The 17,574-nt window shown below is 54.0% G+C and overlaps 1 protein-coding gene across 1 annotated transcript in view; it reads right to left on the minus strand.

The window, feature by feature from the left end:
• The window catches only part of PCSK6 (proprotein convertase subtilisin/kexin type 6), a 33,584-nt gene extending 17,901 nt beyond the window's left edge, over nucleotides 1-15,683 (minus strand). The window contains exons 1-7 of the mRNA XM_056499554.1: nucleotides 15,447-15,683; nucleotides 10,574-10,678; nucleotides 5,884-5,994; nucleotides 5,133-5,276; nucleotides 4,490-4,566; nucleotides 3,788-3,876; nucleotides 520-692 (exon numbers count right to left, since the gene is read on the minus strand). Of these exons, the coding sequence (XP_056355529.1) occupies nucleotides 520-692; nucleotides 3,788-3,876; nucleotides 4,490-4,566; nucleotides 5,133-5,276; nucleotides 5,884-5,994; nucleotides 10,574-10,678; nucleotides 15,447-15,665 (918 nt within the window). The 5' untranslated portion in view covers nucleotides 15,666-15,683. The remainder of the gene's footprint in view (nucleotides 1-519; nucleotides 693-3,787; nucleotides 3,877-4,489; nucleotides 4,567-5,132; nucleotides 5,277-5,883; nucleotides 5,995-10,573; nucleotides 10,679-15,446) is intronic.
• Between the last annotated feature and the right edge of the window lie 1,891 nt (nucleotides 15,684-17,574).

Consider the following 17,574-nt stretch of genomic DNA (forward strand, 5'->3'; position numbering starts at 1 on the left):
CTGTGGCAACACTCATGTCCCTCCCCAGCCATGACACAGCCACCTGTTCTGGGTGGAAAACCAGCGGAATGCTTAACCTGACAGAGGCCCCTGGGATAGGATACCAAGGAGAGTGGAGGAGACGGTTGGACATGCTGGGGTTTGGGATACTGCTGTTTCAATCCACACCAGCATCCAGGGGGGACATTTTGGGGTGCAAAGTTACCCCCCCAAGAACCACTTTGGGTTTCTCATCCCGGCAGAGCTTTGCAGCACAACCTGGGCTCTCCCTGCTGTGCCCAGGGGTCCCACCCTCACCAGGCACCTCCCACCGGCACCGCCCTCGGCCGCCAAATCCACCAGAGCTCTTGGGGACAACTAGGAAAAACTAGAGAGGATTGGCTGCCCCCACCCCAGCCCTAGAGCTGGCTTCACCTCGGGGTTGAGCTGCCCATCCCCACAGACCCCGGGCCAGCCCTGGCCCTTCCCACGGGACAGGAGGAGGAGGGCGAGCGCGTCTGGGCGCCGTGGGATCCACACCTTTTTAATGCCTTGCTCAAAAGCCTGTTTGGCCAATAGACCAGGTCCATCAACTGTCTTCCCATCATCATCTGGCCCCCAGCTCGCGCTGTAAATGTCAATGTAATCGGGTCTGATGCCAAGCGACTTCGCTTCAACAACATCTGTTACATCTCCATCTAACATACGAATGCCTAAAAGCACAAAAACATCAGACATTAGGGCTTCATGGCGTGGATGACAGTGTGAGGGTTGCAATCAAAGGGCTTTGTTAGCGGCGGCGGAAACCACGCGGCTCAGGCGCGCCTGGAATAGCTTCAACCCGTGGCCCTGCATGCCAACAAGCCTGGCAGCAGGATGCTAGGGAGCTCTGGGGGAACTTTTCTGTGTTGCTGGCTTCGTGGCAAGTGATGGAGAAGGGGGTGTTAAAATTCACTTTCCCTCCGTTGGTGGGGAATGGGTGGTGGTAGCAGTACCGCACTCCCCAGCGACAAAATCCCCCCACTAAAATCCTTTTTTCTCCCCTTTTGATTTCTTAGTGAGCATATTTCTCCACCTGGAAATTTTGGTGTTACCTGAACACTCATGTCCCCCAGCTTCAGGCACACTGGTGAGATGAAGCCTCTCCCCTTGAGTGGGGATGACTGTGACTGTCCCCAAACCCCATCACCACCCAACTGATGCCAGAGGTTCCCTGGAAAGGGAGAAGCCCCAGAAAAAAACCCAGGCTGTGGCTTGTGTGGTCAAAATCAGAGCAAGGACCCCAACACATGGTGGGACAACAATGCCACTGGGATAAATCTCACTTCCAGCTGGGAATGCCAGCAGGTACCAGGCAGGATGCTCCCAGGCAGAGCCAACCAGCCGTGGTGGGATGGGCTGGGGGATTGCTGCACACCCTCAGCCTCTGACTGCTGCAATATGGAAGCACACCCCCCTCTGCTCTCCATCACCCTTTCCCTGCTGGATTTCCTCTCCACACAGTGAACAGAGGGTGCCAAGCACCCTTACAGGCTGCCCAGAAACAGCCCTTGCAGGACAAGCGATGCTGGAAATTTCAGCATCATATTTTGTCAGCCAGGGAGAGTCTGGTTTATAAAAATGCATTTCCCCTTCCACATATATTTTGTCTTAAAGCAAACAAATGCAGGCAGATGTCATTCCAGCTGCAGCTGTGCTCTGGACACCAATCAACTCAAATATCTCCTTCTGACGTTGTCCCCAACCAGCCAAAACCAAGCTTAGGAATGTAAAATCAGGGAGCAGAGCTGTTTCCAAAAGCTTCCTCTTTGTCAACAAGAAAACACAAGGAGAAGGGGCGAAAAGCCAAGCCCGGTGTCTGAGCTGCACACAGCAAGGAAAACCAGCTGAGGGATGGGTTTTGTGCTTGCTGTATGTGGCTGTTTTCATCAGCAAGTCCCAAAATCAGCCTAAAGTCAACCCAAAGCCTGCCCAGAGACAGCCACCCACAATGAGGGACTCCCAGGTCAAATAATGGGGAGCAGGAGGGAGCAGGGGTGGGTGCTGCAAAATAAATGAGCTTTGTGTTACACATGGAGCAGCACCGACCTCCAAAGTGAGCATCTGAGGAGAGGGAAGAGGAGGAGGAATGGCAGGAGCCCTTTCCTTGAGCAGTGATGTGTTTTGCCCAGGGCATATGAAAAGCAATGCAAGAGCACTGAAGAGCAGCCAGTAAAATTAGATGGGAGCTCTCCAAGTGTGACAAATAGGCTTCCCCAACAAGTTGTGCTCATTAATCGCTGCTTTATTTGTGTAATCCATCTAAAATCACTCTCACTGCAGCTATAGCGTATTTTCCTCCATGATCCCAAACTTTATATGGCTCAGACTCTATTTTTCCCCTTTGCCTGCTCACGTTGTGGGAAGCCCCCGGCCCCCAGCCCTCTGCCAGGTGCCTTGTCTCACTCAACACCTCCCCAGCACACCCCTGAGGCAAGGCACTCGTTAAAGGGAGCAAATTAAAATGAGACCCAGAGGTCGTCATAAAGTCAACAAGGAACGCTCGTCTCCACAGCTGCTGTAGAGGAAGGAGCATGAAGGGAATGGCCTGATCCTGCAGCATCCAATAAATCCCACCATGAGCTTTGCCTTGCTCTGCTGCTGCTGCTTGCTGTGTGCTTGGAGATGGGTTTTTAGAGGCAAGAAGCATCTAAGAAGCAAGAAGCCATCACACATGTAGGGAGCACAGGAGATGGGATGGGATGATGAGCCATAGCCCTTACAGCCCTGCCATCCACTCTTCACCCTCCCTGGGGTTATTTATTTCTTCCCTCTGGGGATTTTCCAAGCAGGGACAACCACGGGAGGTACTTGGCCAAGAGCAAGATCCCTGTGGGCACTGCTCCCATGCAGACACAGCCCTGACAAAAGCTGTTTCCTGCACAGCCAGGATGAATAAGCCAAAAGAAGGAATTAAATCCCAAATCCACCCGTGGGCACTTGGGTCCATGCTGCTGACAGTCACTTTTCCCAGCACTGGGGTGGTAGGAGGGGCTGCAGGAAAAGCCCCTCTCCTGTTCCAGCCATGCCAGGGATGTGGCTGAAGGCTGAAAGAAGCCAGCTCCAGGCATTTGTCCCCTACACAGTTCCACCAGCCATGTAGGTGGACACCACACTCCCACCCCTGAAAAGACCCTCATCTTCCCAGGGTACCCCAGCTCAAACCAGTTTGGCTAATGTAAATGATCTCAGCAAGTCTAATTAGCACTAGGATACAATTTGGTGACAAGAGATTCATTTGCTTTCCACCCATGTTATTTGAGGGGTTTGTGCAAAACATCCCCCCTATATACATCTCTGCCCCCCACCTTCTTGGTGTTTTTTCCTCCCTGAGGGTATTTTTGGGGTTCTCCCCAGGCCCCCCTGCTCTGAGCAGCTCCTCAGCATCCCTTGACCCCACAAACGAGTGACATCAGCTCTGAACCTCAGCCAGCCCCACTGACCATAGCAAACACAGCCACCCCAAGGACAGACCCCACAAGAGCAGCTATGAGCTTCTGGGGTGAAAACACCACGTCCTCAATCCACATGCACCCTCACAGCAAGGACGCAGCCCAAGCAGAGAGCTTCCACCCAAAATCCAAGGAGCCAGAGTGCCCTGCATGCCATACCCCCCATCCTCCTCCGCACCCCTGGGGCTCCCTGCAGCCAAGGCAGCGAGGAGGAGACTCTCCTGGGGAGCAGCACCCCACCTCTCCCCCAGGAGCCTGTTGTTGTGGCCAGGTGGCCGCGGGGTGTGCAGGGCAGGGAGCTGTGGGTGCAGGCTCACCTCCGATGCGGGCGTTGTAGGCGATGCCCACGATGCAGTAGGAGTTGTTGGCCGCCGCCGCCACCTCCCCCGCGCAGCGAGTGCCGTGCCTGCAGGGAGAGACCCCATCAGCTGATGGCCAGGCAAAGCAGCCCCCAGCCACACCCACAGCACCCAAAACTGGCCCCAAGGCTGGAGCAGAGGAAGAAACTGTCCTTTCCCAAAACCCACATCAAGTGGGTAGAGAAAACTAATGCTGGAAGCAATTTGCTTTTGTATTTTGCACCTAAAGCCAATCTGCTGTTTGCATTTCACACCTTGATGCAACTTCCTCTTTGCATTTTGCACCACAGTGCAATTTCCTCTTTGCATCTTGCTGCTCTTTGCATTCCTGTTTCCTTTCCACCTGTAACCATCACACTTTAACTGAAGCCCAAAAAATGCATCCAGGCTTTGCCATCTCAGCCACCCATCCTGACTCATGTGGTTCAATCCCCAACCAGGGCAAGGAACCCCCCTGGTGCTGTATTGGGTGGCTGGAGGATTAATTAGCAATTAGTGTGGTTGGCACTGGCTGAATTTGCATTAAGCACAAGGACTCTCTGCAAAGCCTCCTCCACACACTGGGAATGGGAAAAGGGAGATGGAAGACACCCCAGAGGGGACACCCAGCCTCAGGGACACCCCCAGACCCTTTGCTCCGTTGCAATTATCATCACGTACTTGTTCTCATTGCTGGCATCATAGCGTGGAGTTGGGTCGTGGTCATTCCCATTAACATCATAGCTTGCAAGAGGGTCCTGAAAATATTAGATTCACCATTAGATTCAACTAACAAGGTGGTTGTGGTAGTCAGTAGCTGCAGTGATGACCAGTGCAGGCAGGCAGGGTAGAAAATTACATTTTCCCCTTAGTTTCTGACTGTTTGCTCAAAATAAATAGTTTTAGGCTGCAGTCCTGTGTGTTTCCCAGGGGAAATATCCTGCTACCTCAGGAACTGCTCCTCTGAACCCCAAATCCTGCTGGGTTCAGCACCCCCCTCCCTCCCACTGTGGCCATGTGGGGTTTCAGCTGGGGCTGAATGGGTTCATGCAGGTTTTTGGCTCTGCCCTGGTGAGCAGAGGGAGGAGGCTGCTTCCCAGGCAGCTGCAAAGGGAGTTTCCCCCAAACCTCCTTATCTAAAAACCTCATTTCCTTCTTAAAAACATCTCAAGATTGTTTTGTTGTTGGTTTTTTTTTTTAAATAACTCTTTCCTCTAAATATACCAATGCACAGACTTCAGCTGTGTTTACACACTGAAATTCTCCATAAATCACTTCATGGTGAGGATCAGCCCCAATCCATCCCATCCATCCCCCAGCTCACATAGTTTTGCAGGAGGTCGGGGTGGTTCCTCTCGATGCCATCATCCAGGATGGTGACCACCACATTCTTGCCTGTGTAGCCCCTCTGCCAGGCTGCCAGGATGTTCATCTCTGACCTGCACCGACTGTTTTTATCACCACAGTGCTGCGGGGACAAACACAGCTGCAAAAGGGCTGCAACCCCATTCCAGCCCATCTAAGCAAACAGCCAGGCTGGGAGCCCATTTAATCAACCAGAAAATATATTTACAACCCACCCCCTGCCATATAACTTGCAGATTTGTTATAACTTTACTCCACAGATCAAACCCATCCAGCAGCAGTTAATCCAGGCAATGCTATCTCCCTATTATTCTTTTCCTCTTCCATTTCAAGTACTATGGGCTCTTGGGTTTTGAAGTGCTCGCTTCTTTCCACCCTTAATTTTCAATGAATTTCCCTGTCAAATACAGATCGATGAAGCAGGCAGGAGAAAAATTATATTACAAATAGATGGCTGCAGCTGGGATGGGTAAAATACAGCAATGCTGCTCCCAAGCCTTTGCTGTGCAGACCATGATGAGGGGCTGCTAACAAGGGTGAAACACTTCAAACCAAACTCTCAGGGGTATTAATTCACAACTTTAAAATCCTGCTGCCAAGCATATTTGATGCTATTATTTCATTACTGGCTGAGCTGAGCAAAGACTGATGATGCATTTGGTTAGAAATAAATGACCCTCCCCATAAAACAGTGACAGGGAGACACCCACCAGGTACCACATGTTGGGCCACACTGGGTCATTGAAGGGCAGGGCATGTGGCTCCCCTCGGACCTGCCTCTTCACCCTCCTCTTCACCTCCTGCTGCTGCAGCCAGTCCACCTGCAAGCAGAGACCTGGGTCAGCATCACCCACGGGCACTGAGCCTGGCACTGCCCACTGAATGGAATGTGGGATGCAGGAGCAATGCCAGCCTCAGCCTGAACCCATCCCAGCATCGCCCCATGCTCCAGCAAATCCCCATCACCCCAGCCAGAGCTGCTGCAGAGACAGCAGCTCTGTTTGGAAGGAGACAGGACGGATGGACAGACAGACAGGGTGAGCTCAGCTTGTTGTGCTGCCTCAGCCAGACCAGATTCCTCTCCCAGTGCAGCCAAGCCCTGGAGCACAGCAGCGTCGCCTGCGAGCGCGTGCCTGAGCCCCCCCGGCTGAGCCAAGCACAGAAGCACGCGCTGGAGTCCCGCTGGAGACACACCACATATTTCAGTGCTTAGTCAAAGTTCTGGAGAAGACTCAGGTGCTTGGCTTAGTTTTTGGGCTGATCCTTCCTGCGGGCTGGGAGGCAGCAGCACAGCCCTGGGGCTGTTCCACCTGGCTCCGGGGCTGCTCATCCTTTGAGCTCCTTCTTCCCGATAAAATTATAAAAACTGGGGGCTTTACCCAAGTACAACACGCATTTCCCAGAAATATGTGATGGCCACACACGGCTGTGGCAGATCCCAGGGGACGTGGCCAGCTCTACACAAGTATTTTTGGCAGCTGCTGTGTGCGAGGTGGCCTTGGAGCCGACCACTCTGACATTTGTTTGCTTTCCAGTGGGGCATGACACGCAGAGAGATCAAACGGGAAATGATCTGGAAAAGACCATGATTGGGAAACGCTGCTGTTTGCCCACAGTGCTGTGGCAGGAGCTGCCTAAGGTGCTGCTTTGGAAGCAGTCACATCCCATTTCTACCAAGCATTAACCACCCCCAGACCCTTTATTGCCACACAAAGGTCTTTCCTGCCTTCAGCATGGAGGTGAAGCATAAATGTAGCAAAAAAAAATGTTATAAAAGTAATTTATAGACCAGATATTTACAGATGTTCATGCTTGGGACGAAAGGAGGCACCAGCCAATGAACTGTGAGGGCTGTGTGGCACATCCCTCCTTGCTGGACACTTTTTTCCTGATGGCTCTGGGTCTTCTGGGAGCTGCTCATTTGGATGTCTCTATTGTTGTGACTAAGGTTTTGTAACAAAAGGAATAAAAATACCGAGTGCAACTTTTGTTGAGCTCATTTATGTAAAACTGTCAGCTGAACTGAGTTCCTGCACAGTTTATTGCTTTGTGCCTTGGATGGAGGTGGATGTCAGAAACCCGACAGCTTACAGCCTAGAGCTTGCATTTAAAACACATATATTATAAAGAAAAAAACCACTGTTGAAAGGGAAAAAAAAAATGTATTTCATAGAAAAATGATTTTCCACGCTGCCTTGGCTGCCGAGAGTGCACCGCTTTGCTTACACAGTGATGGATTTAAACACTGGAAGCAAAAATATAACTTCATGGTCTAGTTAAAAAAAAAATAAAAATACACTAAATAGAGGTTATGGCCCAAATAACGGGCTTTTTTCCTTAAAGCACCACTCCCTGGCAGCATTTCCATGAATCTCACTGCCCAAGCCACAGCTACCACCTTCCCCTGCTGCTTTGCAGGATGCAGGAATGATGGTAAGGGGTGGGATTTTGGGGGGTTTTGCCAGGAGCTGCCTCACGGGGATGTCTTCATCTCAAACAGGCTCCTGATCGACCCCAGTGCTGCCAGCCAGGAGTCGATGGAGATGTTGTGCATGGACACAGAGAAATCTGCAGTTTAAGGACATTGATTTCAAGGAAGAGTTGATAAATCAATGTGGCTGGCATGGGAAAATGGGTAAGCAGGAAGGAGTCTGAGGCATCCTTGCAACAGCCCCTGCAACTCATGAAACTCAGATCAACTTCCATTGCTGATCCAAGGTGGGGGAAAACCTTCTTGGAAATGTAAAAAAAAAGAAAGGAAAATAAAGACTTTTTACTAGAAATGGCCCAAACTGTTACAGTCCTGAAACCCAGCATCCCTCCTCTACCCCTGCAAACACTAATTATTGCAGAATCACAAATTGGTTTGGGTTGGGGGGCACCTTAAAGCTCATCTCATTCCAAATCTTCTGCCATGGACAGGGACATCTTCCACCAGACCAGGTTGCTCCAAGCCCAATCCAACCTGGCCTTGAAAACTTCAAGGGATGGGGCAGCCACAGCTTCTCTGGGTAATCTGTGCCAGGGCCTCACAATCTTTGCAGCCAAGAATTTATTCCTAGTATCTCATCTTACCCTGCTGTCTGTCGGTGTGATGTTCTCCCTTGTCCTGACACTCCAGGCCTTCATTCCAAGTGCCTCTCCAGCTCTCTTGGAGCTTCTTTAGGTACTGGCAGTAATTAGCAATAAGGAGGTGACTGTGAGTGGCACCAAAGGACCCCATGAGGAAGCAGCTCCAAGCTGGACCCTTTACTCTTGCTGGAAACAGAGCAGGAGCTTTTTATGCTTCCCCATCACTTTGAAATTTCAGTGGATGAGGCCCAGACCTGGCCAGCCTGGGAGGCTCCACCAAACACAAAAAGCAGCACATGTGAGGGTGCAATTCCCTTTGCAGCTCCAGAAAAGTGAGACTGGCTTATCCCAGTGGGTGTGCAGGAGTTAAAGTGGAGATCCACAATAAACAAGACTGTTCCAGCACATGTTTGCCATAAAGTACAGAAAATAATTCAGATGGGGTTGATTTTGTCGTAGTCCCTTTCCCCTGGTCAGAGGCACAGAGACAAAGGCCATGGCATCATCTGATGAGGATTAAGAGACTGGAGCAGTGAGGGTGGAGGCTCAAGCACTGCATGGACCAGCACGAGCCTTCCAGTGAGCAAGGAAAGTTTGTGGCAATAAGAGCTGCAAGTGGAGCCCTAAGAGGGGTGGCATAGCATGGTGTGACCTCACTCTGCATCCCACTGTCCCTCCCCAGCTCCCACCACCATGACCTGTCCCTGAAATTGATGGATTTGCTGCATCCTTCCTCCCTTTCCATCACCTGCCCCATCTCTAGGCTCCTATCAGCCCCAGAGGAGCAGGCAGCTGCAGGGTCTCTGGGGGCAGCAAGGCAGCTCAGCAGCAGTGTGGTCACACAAGGATCAGGACCCCAGCTGCTTCCCCCTGTGTCCTGGAGTCTCCGCTTTCCCAGACTTCTCCTGAGGGTGGAGAGCTTGGCCCTGGTCCTCCTGCTCAACTCATGCCACCGACCCCCACAGCAAACAAATAACAGCACTAGAAACAATAGCCCCCAGAAGGCATGAACCACCCAACATCTGCAAACAACTGGATTGGCTGGTTCCTCAGGATTTCTGCAAGATTTGTTTCCATCTTCCCTATTCCTATGCCTCGAGGTGATGTTTTCCTGCATGCATGCTAGGCTGGTGCCATCCAAATGCATCACTTAAACGATTTGTAAATGTGCATGGGAGAGGGGGAGACAAGACATGCCAAGAGTCTGAAACCGATTTTTGAACTGATAAGGAAGGATTAAGAGAACAGAAGTTAATTGCTCCAGCTTGGAGCCCACAGAGCAAGGTAAGGTAAAGGTTAATATGACTAAAAGCCAATTGATTTAGTTTGCATTACAACCAGACTCATTTAAATGGGGGTATTTCAAATGCAGAGAATTTGCCGGGATGCCTATGCACCCCCCTGAGGGCAAACAGCTTTAATTAAAGCCCAGCACACTTCCAGGGCACCAGGCTCCCCTTGCCGAGGCTTCCCCCGCTGGCAAAGCAGCCACGCGTTCGCCTTCTCCTCAAAAATGTGCTGCAGACCTTGTCCAAATATTTAACAGCAAATCTCTCCGGAAAGCCTGGGGAGGGCAGGGCTGCTGTGCGTCTGGAGAGATGTGGATGGGATGTGTGGGTTGGAGATGTCTTGGGAAAGAGTGTCCCAAGGATGGCCAGGCACCAGCAGCTTGCTACAGGATGGGTACTTCACCAAAATGGCTTTTTCTGCTTTTATGTTCCCCTCTCTCAAAATAACCCTTCCCACCATTAACCCTTCCCCTGCCCTGCACAAATCACATCTCACAGTGCTCAGGGGGAGCTGAGGGAGGAGAACAGCCAAAGGGGAGCCACAACCCTTCCCCACCACCCCAAACCCAGCTCGCCCAGGTCCCTCCTTGCCTTCTTCCCCCCCTCCCCATTGCTTTTGTCAATTCAGCTGTGCTGAAAATCCCTTTGGATGCTTGCTCTAGGAAAAAAGCAATGCAGAGCTATTGCCAAGGATTTCACACATAGCAACCATTGAGGCAGCAAGTGTTGTGGCAACTGGATCAACACCCCGAGCATGCAACAGCCTTTCTGTCCTGGAAAGCTTTTCCCTCTTTTCTTCCCCCCAGCTTTCAGGCAGATGTTAGTGTTTAGTCACTTTTACGTATTTTTCACCACCGCTCTCCGTACCCGTGTCCAATGAGTCACTCGTGTGCACAGGGCTGTGGCTCAAGGGTAACATGCCATCCTAAGATGCTCCAGCATCTTGACCAAGATCAAGCCAAGAGCCTTCTGCAGGGACAGGTGGGGACCCCATCCCACCCCGTGCAGAGGCTGGGGGACACAGGGTGCCAGCCCCTACCTTGGGGTCCATGCGGAGGAAGTTGTGCGGCCCCCGGCTGCTCAGCGTGGAGCGCTTAAACGTCTTGCTGTGGTGAAAGTGGTAGTAGTCTTCCAAGCTTCCAATCTGCAAAATATAGAGGTTGTTTGGGTTGGTTATTTTTTTTTTTTAAAGTTTGTTTTCCTGTGGCTTCTCCCCCCACCATTTGCCCTGCACCCCAAATCCCTGACTCCCACAGAGCTCCCAGGGCTCGGGAGGATGCAGGATGCTGGCACGAGCCCTGGTGCCACTGCTGTGACAAACAGCCTTGGTGGTCAGACACTGCACTGGCACAACAGAGCCCGGAAAACATTTTTATGAATTTTCACCCATTAAATGCATCTTTGAAAACTGCCTTTCATCAGCTCCCAAGCAGAAATAATGAGCTAAAAATGAGCTCAGCAGCTGCGGCGCAGCCAGGGGAGCTGTGCCTCATCCTCCTGCCTTCTCCACCCGGCACTCCAGCTTCGCCCCGGCTGCACGTGAGGAGAGGTGATGTGATCCCTGCTCACCCTGGGATGCTCCTGGGATGTAAGTGTGGGATATAGGTGTGCATAGCCTGGAGTGAGGGATGGCAGCGTTTATAGGAAAATACAGTGCCAGCCACACCACCCTGCCAAGCCCCGGGGTGGCTGCGCTGCCTCTGGCCCTCTCATCCTGGCATCTGGAGACACCACAACTCCTCTTCTTTCATCCCAAAAGCAGGGATAAAGTCCTGGGGCTATGCAATGAATCGAGGGATCTCAGCCAGACACCGCATGTGAAACATCCCACGGGGATTCACAGCCAGAGGGACTGGAATGACCCAAAAGCTGTGCTCACTGGGATGTGGCTCCCAGATCACATAACTTGGGTACAAATTGGGACTGCTATAAATTCACTTCTGAGTTGGGTTTTCTTTTTTCCTCCCCTTGCCAAAAAACACCACATTCCATGTCAGGAGCTGGATGTTGGGAGCCAGTGACATTCCCTGTGTCTGGCTCACAGGACCAGAAAGGGCCATCCTACAAGCACCCATCTGCAACCCACAAGGCAACATCTTTAAGGCCATGTGTGACCCAGGGGCCAGGGTGACATTCCTGAGGTCAGACCAGGGCTGGTTGCAATAGAACAGCAGGGAACAAACAGGTTTGTCTGGATCAGATGCTAAAGCAGATGACAACTACTTACATCTTTATCACACTTGATACCTTGAGATCTGCCAGTGTCTCTTACGAGCATTAAATATTTAATTAGTCTTGCTCTGCCTTTTATGCCAGGATGTCATTTCACCAACTTTACTGCTGTTAGTGTGATTTTTATAATTTATTTCCACTCAAATTCATTTAAACCCTCCCTCCTCCCCTTCACATTACAGCATAGCTGGGCATTTTCTTTAACATCTGCATAAGGAGGTTGCTCATAGCAATCTGTATTTGCCTTTTAAACCCATTCTTCAAAACCATTTGCACTTAAAAAGGAGAAGGAGGGTGCTTCAACCACTCCATATTTTAGGGAAACCTTCACAAGGCCACCCTGCCTCTTGCTCACTCTGCCTGGAAATCAAGAGTCCAGGGCTTACCATAAAATCCTGCAATGGTTTGGGTTGGAAGGTATCTTAAAAGACATCCAGTTCCAGCCTGCTGCCATGGGCAGGGCCACCTTCCACTAGATCAGCTTGCTCCATGCTACATCCAGCCTGGCCTGAAATAGGGATGGGGCATCTACAGCTTCTCTGGGCAACCTGTGCCAGTGCCTCATCATGCCCACAGTAAACAATTCCTTTCTAAGTAAAGAATTTCTTCCTTCCTTTTCACAAATAAATGCAAAATTACCATGCAATGCAAAGCAGCAAGAGCACAGAGAAGGTAATGACCTCATCTCAAGCTCCGGGGATACATAGCCAGAGCAGCAGGAAAAGAACTCTGTGCCCCACTTCTTTATCCTCCTGGGATTTATGGGCAGAAAAATAAGAAAAACCTTCCCGTGCTGGGAATACCTTGAAAGTCTGAGCAGAGGTTGGTCCACTGGGACCAACCTGGTATACCTCCAAATGTCTTGTTTCACCTAAGATATTCTAAGGAGAAAAACTTGTAAATGTCATTTTTATCTTAAATGAAAAAGGATTTATTGTCCTCCTTGTGGTCAGTCAGCAATGCAACCCCATCTCACCCAAACCATTTAATCTGTGCAAAGTACAGCTACACCAGCACTGGTGCCTTCCAGAAGGGTGGATCCAACTGGGAAGGCAGTGAGCACTCTTCTCCTGGGGACACCACCCATTCCCATCAGGAGCAAGGGGTCCAGTCGCTGAGCTCCTGCCTTCAGGAATGCAATCCTCAAATGATCACGGATGTGTTCAACTCAGTAAGGATCGAGCCAAGAGCTGCGAGATTCCAGGAAAGCCCCAAATACAGCCCAAAATTAATCCCATCCCTCTCCTGCACTGCAGGTGAGACCACTGAGGATGTGCCAGCCCTTCCAAAACGGACACCACGCATGGGAAAACTCATATAAATCCTGCAAGCAGGACAGGAAGGGGCTCAGCATCACCGGCCCCGCGCGGTCCCCGCTCGCCCTCGGCCAGGGCCTGTCCCGGCTCGCCCCAGCACGGCCGGAGAACAAAGCCCGGCGGGGAGGAACGAGCAGGAGAGCAATGAGCAGCCGTTCGAGGGTGTAAAAGCAGTTTCTTTTGTTTAGTTGTTTGCTTCACTCAAATAGAAGTTGACGCAAGTGATTCCCCAAGGGAAATGTCACTCTGCCATGACCCAGAAGGGTTTAGAGTGTCCTGGCTCTTGGTTTGGGCACGGGAGAATGCGTGGAGAGCTCAGAGCTGTGTGTGCCAACCCCAGCAGTGCCTTTCCCAGGCATGTCAGGAGCCTCCAGGATTGCATAGCAGAGGAAAAGAGGTCACCAGGCACCAAGGCAGGGCTGAGCCTCCTTGCTCCAGCTGGGGCTTCCAGCGACCATCACCTCTCCTCCTCCCTCACCACTTTGGACTCCACTCAAACATCTTCCCGCGGTGATAACATCCTTGGCAGAATTTTCCAGCAGGTTTTGTCCAGAATCAGGCCCCTCAGGAGGGCACATCTCACTGGAGACAGTGCCATCACCAGCAGCTCCACAAGTTGATGATGCAGGAGGGGGACACCCAGGTCCCCACGAGGCTCAACACACAGTGAACCTTGAGCACAACACTGCAAATGTCACACATGACACACGTGCAGGGAAAGCAGTTCCTCAAGGCTTTGGGAAAAAGCCCAAAACCCAGCGGGAAAAGCTTGGAGAGATGGAGAGGCAGGGCGTTGAGAGCAGCTGGGGAAGCCCCAGCGGGGGCACGAGCTCCCAGTATGAGCTCCCAGTATCCAGGGGAAAGGCGGGAGCCAGGAACACCCTGATGCAACCACAGAAATATTTCCCTTGCTCTCCAGCCTGCACAGGGCTGCCCAGGGGAAAGGACTCAGGAGGGAAGGATGGATGCTCCAGTGGAGCCACATTGTGCCCATGGGCCAAATGCCTCCAGCATCATGGGGATGAGCTCACATAACCAGGATGCTGGGGAAGGAGGGAGGGGTGACAGATGCTCCAGCAGGGAAGAGACACAGCAAAACCCCAAACCAGGAGCTGACGTTAGGCTGATGCAACTTGGGAGAGTGGGAAGTTCAATCAAGATATTCTCTGGCTGAAGAGGGATAAACACTGAAAAGCCCTTTGGGTTGCACAACCACCTTCGCCCAGCCCTGTGATAGAGGCAATTGAACAATGCATGTGATTTTCTCCTTGGTGGGATGGGAGCTGAGCACACAGGTAGGAGACTGAGGTGGGATGTGAGGGGTTATCCCCCATGAGAGGTCAGACACGGGTGCAGGAGACAATGTGCCCAATTCAGCCTCCCCCCAAAAAAATTGTTTATGCAGCACCCCATGACTTTAATTATAGTTAAAAGCAGGGTTGCGATATAAAGCAAGGTTATAATTTGTAGTCCGGGAGACACCTTGGACAGGAGGACAACCTGAAGTATCACCCAGACAAAAAAGCGCAGGGCAGCACCATGGCAATAAACTCTAGAACAAGCTCCGAGGACTTGTATCTGGGATTGCAGAGGATGAAGAAATTGAGAGGAAAACTAGCTGCTGTGCAGAAAATCTCTTTAAAGACACCAGTGTTTGCGGGGGTTTGAAAGCAAAAGTTCTCTGTGTTCCCAAGATCTCCGATAAACCCGGGCCAGAGAGTCCAAAGTTTGTTAAACCCAACTTTCCGGGATGGGAGGAACTTGTGCAACCCCCCAGCGGTGCGGGGCGAGGGCACCCCGAGGAGGGGCATTCACCCGGGGGGAGCCGCCCCCGGGCCAGAGCGCTCCGACAGCATCTCCGCATCGTCCCCATTCTCATCCCCACCGCTCCGGGGGCTCATCTCCCGCTCCTGGGACCCCCGGGAGCGCGGGCAGCTCGGCGAGACCCCCGCCAGCGGGGAGATCTCGGGCTCCGTCCCCCGCTCCTGGGATCCTGCCCCGGTCCCGGCAGTGCCGGCAGTTCCGCGGAACCTCCGCCGCCTTCCCGGTCCCAGGACCATCGGCAGCTTCCCGGTACCGGGAGTCCCAGTGCAAGACCCCGGCAGCTCCCGGCGCCGAGCTCCCCGCTCCGGGGATCTGCCGCAGCTCCCAGTGCCGGAATCCCCGGCAGTTTCCCGAGACCGCTCCGCCTTTCCGATCCCGGGACCCTCGGTAGCTTCCCGGAACGCTCGGCTCCTCTCCGGCTGCGGGATCCCCGGTGTGAGACCCCCGGCAGCTCCCCGGTGCACCCGCGGGTGGCCCCAGCCCCGCATCCCCCGGTCGGTGCCCAGCACCTGCCCGCTCCGAGCCCCCGCCGCCCCTTACCTGCCCCAGGCTGATGTACCCGTAGGCGGCGGCCAGGCGGGCGGCCTCGGCGGGGCCCCCCCGCACCCGCACGGCCCAGTGGTTGGTGTAGACGGTGCGGGCGGGCTCGGCGGCGGCCCCGCGCCCGGGCAGCGCCAGCGGCAGCGCCAGGGCCAGCAGGCAGAGGCGGGCGGGCGGCGGGGCGGCCGCGCTCCCCGCGCCGGGGCCGGCGGCGGGCATGGTGCGGGGCCGGGCCGGGCTGGGCGGAGCGGGGCGCTGCGCCTTTTAACCGGCCCCGCAGCCCGCGGGGGCGGGGGGATGCTCGGGGGGGGCGGGGAGGGCCCGGGAGAGCGGGCGGACGGGGCGGCCCCGGCGCTGCCCCCCCGCGTCCCCCCGCCTGCCGCTGGGCAGCCCCGCTCCGTGCCCGCCGCTGCTCCCCGGAACCCCCCGCACCTCTCTGCAGCCCCCTGCCCGGCTCCGGGCAGCTCGCCGGACCTCTCCGTGCACGGCTGTGTCCCTTCCCCGCGCGTGTCCGGACAACTCCCTGTGCCCCTCGGCATCCCCCCTGCGCGTCCCGGCGCTGGTCCCCGGACAGACCCTTTGATTTCCCCCCGTGTGCCGCGGTGCGGCTCCGCGGAGCCCCCCTGCCTCCCCCTGCCTGTGTCCGTACAATCCCCGGTACCCGCCGCATCCTCCCCTGCGCGCCCCGGTGCTGCTCCGTGAACAGCCACCTGCATCCCCCCGCATCCGTCCGCATCCCTCTGCATGCCCCGGCACTGCCCTCCGGGTTTCCTCCTGCGCCCCACTTCATCCTCCTTTGTGCTCCCGATTCCCCGGGGCACCTCCCCTCCTTCCCCGTAGGCAGCCCCCGTGCATCATCCCGGCTCTGCACCTCAGGTAACCCATGGCACCCTTCAGCGAGAGCCCCCGCATCGCCCCCGCATCCCCCTGCATGCCCCGGCACTGCATCTTCTTTTGTGCATCTGCATTCCCCCCGGGCAGCCTTCCATGCATCATCCCAGATCGGCTCTCCAGGTAACCCCTGAACCCCGCGGAGAGACTTTCCACATTCCCCCTGCATTCCCTCAGCCAGCCCACCATGTATTCCCTGGTTCCACTTCCCACGTAGCCCCTGCATCCCCCTGGGTAGCCAATCTGAGTCCCCCACCTCCTCTGTCTCCCTGGAATTCGTTGGCACTGCCCACATCTCCCCCACCCCGTTCCTCCTGCATCCCTCCAGGCATCTCCTTCACCCCTCTGTACTACCCCCACAAGCACATCCCACTGCACCTCCCTCTGCATCCGTCCAGCACTGTTCCCACATTCCTTGGACATCTCCCCTCCACCCCCAGCACCCCCCCGCGCACCCCCAGGTGAGCCCCAGCTAGCTCCTCGTGGGCTTGGGAAAGGCCAGGACAGGACAGGACAGGACTCTGTGGATAAACCTGGCAGTGGACACCCGAGGGGAACCACCATGAGCTAAGGGCTGGGGCAGACAGGCTGGAGTGCTGACTCTGCCTCCCACGGATGCCATTCAGGGAACAGCAGAGACCTCGTGGGATGTTAGAAACTGGGCTTTGTTTGGAGAAGGTGGTGCACACACAAAGGCTGGGCTCAGGAGCGGGCCAGGGATGCTCTGCTCCACAGCCCTCCCTGCCAATGTGGGCCAAGGCCAGCATGGAGCTGATGACTGCTCAAAATGAAAGGGTGTTTCAATGGCATTGCATTCACTCACATCACACCAGAGCTTCACCTGAATCATATCCAGGGCTCCCAGGGCACTGAGCAGCTGCATCCACAGGCTCCAGCTGGGATGGTCTCAGTGTGGCTGTGGGTCCCAGAGTGGGTGTCATCTGTTTTCCAGACCCTGACCAGTTTTGACTGGTATTTGGGGCACAAGCCCCACACCCCATCCATCTGAATACAAACATCTTCCTGACCCCAAACAGATTTGCGAGGGGGTGTCCAAAGAGAGATGAGTACAACTCACCACTGGAGCTGGAGGGGAAATCACAGTCTGGTGGTACCCACTTGTACCAGCCCTGCCACTGGGCAGGTGAGCTAGTGACAGCCTGAGGAAATAGGGAAGTACTCCCAGCTCAGCCATGAGATTAATCCAAGGGAAATTTATAGGGAGCCTGTTCTATAT

The sequence above is a fragment of the Oenanthe melanoleuca genome, chromosome 10, assembly GCF_029582105.1.
Source record: "Oenanthe melanoleuca isolate GR-GAL-2019-014 chromosome 10, OMel1.0, whole genome shotgun sequence".
Lineage (NCBI taxonomy): Eukaryota > Metazoa > Chordata > Aves > Passeriformes > Muscicapidae > Oenanthe > Oenanthe melanoleuca.